The sequence below is a fragment of the Struthio camelus genome, chromosome 16, assembly GCF_040807025.1.
Source record: "Struthio camelus isolate bStrCam1 chromosome 16, bStrCam1.hap1, whole genome shotgun sequence".
In the NCBI taxonomy this organism is placed as follows: Eukaryota; Metazoa; Chordata; class Aves; order Struthioniformes; family Struthionidae; genus Struthio; species Struthio camelus.
Genome location: NC_090957.1, coordinates 5,243,312 through 5,249,876, shown reverse-complemented (window position 1 = coordinate 5,249,876; position 6,565 = coordinate 5,243,312). Strand labels below are relative to the sequence as shown.

At 56.0% G+C, this 6,565-nt stretch overlaps 1 protein-coding gene across 1 annotated transcript; it reads right to left on the bottom strand.

The window, feature by feature from the left end:
- Nucleotides 1-2,571: 2,571 nt before the first annotated feature.
- LOC138061136 (maestro heat-like repeat-containing protein family member 7) lies at nt 2,572-6,092 on the bottom strand. Its single transcript, XM_068909312.1, has 5 exons — nt 5,922-6,092; nt 5,157-5,312; nt 4,761-4,862; nt 4,298-4,400; nt 2,572-3,707 (listed from the first exon to the last, which is right to left on the bottom strand). The coding sequence occupies exons 1-5, from the start codon at nt 6,087-6,089 to the stop codon at nt 3,541-3,543; spliced, it is 696 nt and encodes a 231-aa protein (XP_068765413.1). The 5' UTR covers nt 6,090-6,092; the 3' UTR covers nt 2,572-3,540.
- Between the last annotated feature and the right edge of the window lie 473 nt (nt 6,093-6,565).

The window sequence follows — 6,565 nt, the reverse complement described above, 5'->3', positions numbered from 1 at the left end:
CTGATTGGTGTCTCTCTCCTTCTGACAGCTCCTGGCCTACAGCCCAGGCTGGATGCCATGTCCTTGTTTCTCCCAGGCCCTTATCTCCTCCAAGGTCAAGCCCAACCCACGTGCATCCCATCTTGTCTCCTGCAGTCTACTTTGTAGCCTCATGAGCTAGTTTTGTATCTTTGTCAGCTAGTTTTAACTGGTTTGGCAGTTACAACATTGGCAAGGTCACATCCTTCGCAAAGTTTCTGGAGTTCAAGGACAGTTCAGCCTTGAGGCCTGCAGGCCTCATCTACTTTAGGCACTGATGCTAAGCAAGAGTGAGACTTATGCGAAGCGGAAGCTAAATCGGCTACAATTTCCTTCTCCAACAGTCCTCCCTTGGTTTCTATGAGCACACCTGCTGGATACATATATTGGGGTAGAGTATTTGTGCACATCATAGAGGAGAATGTGAGGCACTTTTTCTCCCTTTTTTTTTTTTTTTTGTGAAGTTTACCTTAGATTAAATAATCTAATGAAAAGGCACCAAGGTGTTGCTGGGTTGTTAAGAAAGCCTTACTGCACGGATTTGGTTTGGAGACTCAAGAACTGAGATGCAGCTGTGCTTTTGCAGCCGGGCACTAATTCGTGAAGCACAAAGTATAGGCATTCCTCTTTTTCGATTGTAATCCCGTTCCCAATAGTGCATTATGACAAACAAGAAGTTACGTTACCATTTTTAGTTATTGAAGGCAGAACACTGAAGGAGATAAGCCCGCCTTAACTAGGATAATCCTTCTGTTAAGCAAACATGAAGATGGTACTGCTCTTTTGGAAGTTTGTCTGCAGCTCTTGAAAAAGCAGGTATCTCCCTAAGAGACAGCATCTCGAAGATGTACACAATATGCTAAACATTTCTCTCTCCTCAGAGTTTCTGGATTCCCCTGTCTCTAGTCACTGTGAATACTGTCCACCCTCCCAAGCTGATCCGCTTGCCTGGGGGCTCCTTACTCCTGGGGACCTTCTTGGACAAAGGAGACATTCTCTCTGCATACGTCCTACATTGCCACAGAAATAACATTCCGGTCCCTCACTGTCTCCCCATCTTCTCCTGTCCCCTTCTCGTCCTTGCCCTGGGCATTGCCCTAGCCTTCCTCGGCCTCCTCTGTCTCTTCCTCTACCCCTTCCTCTAATTTGCAAGTTCCGTGCTGAAGCTGCTGCTAAGAGATTAGCCTCTTCTTGGTTTTCCTTTTTCCGTTCCTTTGCTTGCTTCCCTTGCTGTTTCTCCTCTCGCCCGTCATAGACCAATACTGCCACGCTTAAAATCCTTTGTGAAGTTTCTCCTTGCCACCCTGGCATGTGCTCCTTCAACTCTTTTGGGCTATCCGGAGCGGCCTGATGGACAAAGACACTAATGGCTAGTGCATCATTCCAATTCTGGAAAGTCCTTCCCCCATAGTTCAACAAGGCTTGCCCTAGTCGTCCCCCAAAATCCCTGGCCTCTTTGTCCAAGCTCTGTCTACGCTCCTGCACTCTAGTCCAATCCACTCCTAGTTTGCTACATGCTCTAATAGCTTCTACCGAGTTCCGGAGTCCTGTCTGGCAAGCGACTCTGTCCCCTGCGTTATTGTAATCCCAATTTGGATCGTTTGCTGGCTAACGATTTGTGTTTCCCCCAGTCTGTTGTACAAACTTTGCCTCTTTATTAACTATTTTATCATCTCGCTCGTTTGGTCAGAACAACTCTCTCAAGAGCACTTGCGTATCCCGCCAGTTTGGTCAGAACAACTCTCTCAAGAGTACTTGGGTATCCCGCCAGTTTGGATTATACCCAGTGCATATCTATTAGAAAACAGCTGAGCGCTCCTTTCCGCATCCTCCCTCAACCTGGGCATTTTGCTTGCCCACAATGCTCAGTCACTCGGACTCCAGGGTTGGCTAGTAAATACATGCAGTACCACGTGAGGGGGGTTAGCTCCCCCACCCCCCGCCCCCGCTGCACTCGCTTGTAGTGTTGCTGCATTAGGTAAAACATTAGCAACCATAGGATGGAGGCCTGCCACGGGAGGAGGGGAAGTCTGAGTAAGAGGAGGAGAGGGACAGATAGACAGATCTTCAGGAGGCGCCACCGGAGGAGTGTAAGGCGGAGCAGTAGCTCCTGGGGCGTTATTTGGGACACCTATATCTGCTGCAGCAAGAGTAGTTTTACAGAGGGTGCCGTTTGTCCTCCTTGGATCTCACCGGTCCCACATCCAATTATCCCCACACATACCAATAATCCATTCAGTGAGGCTTTTCATCTTCCAATATAAGCTGTAGCAGAGCTCATTTCTTAGAATCGAAGGATCCTTCCTTGGGTTAACCCCCACATTAATTGTAAGATGGACAATCATCCTGACATAAAGGGACAGCTAACTAGCTAGGGATCGATTTGACTGTAACGGCTTTTTTCTCCTTTTTGTTCCTTTTCCTTTTCTAAATTTGGATGTTTGGAGCCAAGAGGGTCCAATGGTGGTTGGCTACACTGCCATCTGGGGTGCCAAAGTGCTGTGGAAACACTTTGATCCTAGGTTTCCAAGAAGCAGAGCCTCACGCACATCTAGCAGCAAAATTTTATTTCTTGAAATGATGGTGCAGCATAGTAACTGCTGGAGCTGGGTGCCTCCAGGGAGGGACCTTGAACAAAGGAATTCTGGCCTAATTAGACCCTTTACAGTTTTATTTCCCACCTGCCAGGGAAGGTCTCCCCCAATCTTCTTTACTGAGTCTTCTTTACTCTCCTTCTGGTTGGTCTTGGCCTTCAGCCCACACTGGTTGCCATGTCCTTGTTTCCCACAGTCCCTTATCTCCTCCGAGGTCAACCCCAACCCACGTGCATCCCATCTTGTCCCCTGCAGTCTACTTTTTAGCCCCATGAGCTAGCTGTGTATCTTTATTAGCTGCTTTTAATGGGTTTGGCCGTTACATGCTCAGCAATGATTCTGGAGTTCATGGACGGTTCGGCCTTGAGGCCTGCATGCGCAGGGTAGGCAGTGGCGATAGAGACAGAGCTGCATGTCATACCCCAGCTCTGCCCTTCCACCTGAGATGCAAGCCCTGAAGACAGCAGGGGCCTGCTCTTGCCCTGCGGTGACTGGAGAGGGCAGGGGAGGCCAAAGCTTTTCTCCCCCTTTCCCTTGGCTATTGTGGGCCAGCAGAGCAGTTGACGCTTTGCAGCAAAACCAAAGTGTGTCAGGCCGCTCTACGCTGGCCTGGCATATTGGAACGAGTGGACACCCCGTCCCCCCCAGGACAAGCCAGATTCATGCGGGCAGCAAGTTTTGCCCCTTGCCTTTGGCTCCCTAAAAAAAGAACACTCACTCCGGCTGAGGAAACGGGGCTGTATCTTTGCGGGAAGCCCAACAAAGCCATGAAGCGGTAGCACAACAGGGGCTGTGCTTGAGGAGTCGAGGTGTCCTGGGGCTGCGGGAGATGCCAGCAATGAGCCAGACCTTCCAGCACACTTGCGTGTGTGCGTGGTGTGCAGCACCATGGCATTGGCACAGCTGCGTCAGCTCTGCTCAAACAGAGTCACGTCCTGGCGGGAGGGTGCCACCTCGCCCATGCTCTCGGCAGCCAGGGACACAGTGCTCCGAGGTGGAATCTTGATGTTCTCCTTGGCACCCTCAGGTTCATGATGGTCTGTGACACCAGGCAACGGACTAAAGGTTCTGCATCATTTTCCAGGGGCTGGAGGGCTGCGAGAGAAAGGCACCGAGCTGAGAACAGACTCCCACCTTTGCAGAGATCCCAGGAATCCCCCCCCAGGCAGGGCCAGCCCCACTCAGCTCTTCCCATGCGGAGGAGGCAGCAGGTAGGACAAATGGATCAGCTGGCACTTGCAGGTCGGCCAAGCCCCAGATGCGCCCCAAATACCCCCTGCTCTCCCCCACATAGGGACACAGAGCCTTCCTCACCTGGGGCAGGCCAGTGAACTGCAGCTCACTTCCCAGCCTCCTCCCTCCTCCCTGCCAGGGCTGCCTGACACAGCGCTGCTCTCACTCACCAGTGCACAGCTCCTGCACCTTCTCCTTCCTCCGCTTCTTCACTTGCTGCCCGATGAGCCCTAGGCAAACACCTCCGCTCACCCCTCATACTCCCCAGCAAGCCCCCAGCAGCACAGCTCCCATCTGGCCTTGCCAGCTTGGCCACGCAGCCTGCTCCCCTTGGGCAAGGCTGGCCCCAGCCCCGTCCCCACGGTGCAGGACCCAGGGACAGTGGGAGGGTCTGAAGACCCTCCTGTGTGCCCGTCTGGGTGGGCAGGCATGGCCCTGGGCTTGTGGCTCACCAATGAACCTCACAGCTGCCTCCCGCAAGGATGCGTCCGGGTTCTCCAGGTAAGGCAGGCTCTGGCGCAGGTGTTGCTCCGCTCTGCTCCTGTCCCTCAGCAGCTGCAGACAGCACAAGGACAGGGGGTTGGCACCGAGCCTCCCCAGAAGGCCAGGCCTGTCCCTCCTCCCAGCTCCGGCCTCCTCTTCCTTCCTGTTCACGCCTCCCAGCTAGAAGCTGGCTGGTAGCCAGGTTCAGAGGGAGCAGAGGGCAGAGCGGGGCCTGCGGGTGCTGAGATCCCCGCCATGCTTCTGCCAAGGCCCAGCCAGGCCAGGGGCCCCTTCAGCACCCCAGCGGGCACTTAGAGTAGAGGGCTCTGGGCTGCAGCAGTGCGTGAGGGGCACAGCTGTGCACCCTGCCCACTGGCCATGGCGGCAGGCCTCATCCCGCCGCGGCCCCGGGGGCTTTGGCCACGTCCTTACCACGCACTCCCCGATCTTCCATGTCTCCGCTCTTCTGGCCAGCTGCTTGAGCTCCTCCCACTTGAGGAACTGTGCAGCGCTCACCAGGGCTTCCTGAGAGGCCTGCAGAGCAACAGAGACCAGGAGATGCCACCGCAGCCACGGCAGGACACCCTGGGTCCCCCTCGTCTTGGCAAGGCTCCCAGCCTTTCCCAGCCCCAAATGGCACGACGCAGCGTGCCACTAGGTCTGGCCCTCCCTGAAGGCAGAGGCAGCTCTGCCTTGTCCTTCGGCACACAGGAAGCTGCACCTCATGCTGCCATGCGTTCCAAGGCACACTTGGCAGCAGCCCTTGCCTTGCTGCTCACCTCCACCCACGGCATGTCAGCATTGCTTCCCCAAAACACTGCTCCCTACCTGGGCCACTCTCTGCACCTTGTCACTCATGTGGAGGAAGAGCGGCACCAGGCTCCTCTGTGCATGCTGCTTCAGGTTCCGTTTGTTCTTCCCCACCACAATCTCCAGCAGGTCTTTGAAGAGGAGCATGGAGAGCTCTCGCACTCTGCTGTCTTCCTGCAGGCAGGGAGGAGAGGAGGGGAGGCCTCAGCAACGACTCCAGGAACGGGGCCCGACAAGAGCGTTTGCCGTGGCAAGGCCTCGTCCTCTCCGGGCACAACTGTCCCCCAGCCCGGCCAGAGGTTGGAGCTGAGGACAAGCCTCTGCTGAGGCAGCCTGGACAATGAGGGTTGTCGGCAGCAGCACGACAAGCCTCCCTGGGCTCTGTCTCCCTCTCCCTCTGGAGGGAGCTTCTTGGATTTCCCGAGGCCTCCATCAGGGCCCCCGCACACAACAAGAGGACAGAAAGGGACAGCCCCGCGGCACGGCCTCTCCCTCGCTCTCTAGCCTGCTCCTACCTCTCTGCTCATCGCTGCCCCAGGCCACGGCAAGCGCCGCACGCAGTCAAGCACGAGACGCAGCAGCCGAGAGCAGACAGGGGGCTGGTTTGCTCTACTCCCACAGCCCTGGACACCAAGGCCAGCACAGGGCATGGGCTGAGAACCACAGGGCAAAAGGTTTCCTGACATACAGCAGGGCCTGTGCGGGGACGTGACACAGCACCCAGACCACGCATACGGACCACCGGACACACCAGCAGAGCCCCGGCTCTCCCATCAGCCTTACGTCATCAAAGCGAGGCAGAAGCTTCTCGGCCAGCTGCAGAACAATCGGGTTGGAGCCCTTCTGTTCCAGGTAGCTGAGGATGTTTCTCAGCAGCATCAGGCTTCCCACACGCACTTCCCTGCAAGCATCCTGCAGCCACTCCATGCTGTCTGGGAGCAGGCTCTGCATTCTCCTTTTCTGTGGGAAACACACAACTTTCTTTGTGGGAAGCAAGGCCAGACCCCCCCCCGCCCCGCCCAAAAGTGCTCTGCCTGCTCTTTTCCCATCAGGGCTCAGTGGCCAGGGCCAGGGCTCTGCACACACGCAGGCCTTGGGCACAGAGGCTGCAGTGCAGGGCACAGATCTCCAAGGGGGCCCTCAGCATGCACTGGCCTCTGTAGGGAGCAAAGCTGCTGCCTCAAGGCCCAGGAGCAGCTGGCTGCCTTAGCCCGGCCCTGTGCTCCAGCTCATTGTCCCTCTCCCAGATCTTCCCGCTGGGCACTGGTGCCTTTCTCCTTGTGCAGCACGGCCAAGGGCCTGGCATGACACTCGGGGCAGATGAATGGGGCAGCGGAGACTTGGGAGCAGCTACCACACCTCCGGATTGCCAGCCAAGTCCAAGCCACTCTCTGACCCAGTGTCTCCTGTCAAGCCCCAGGCTGCCA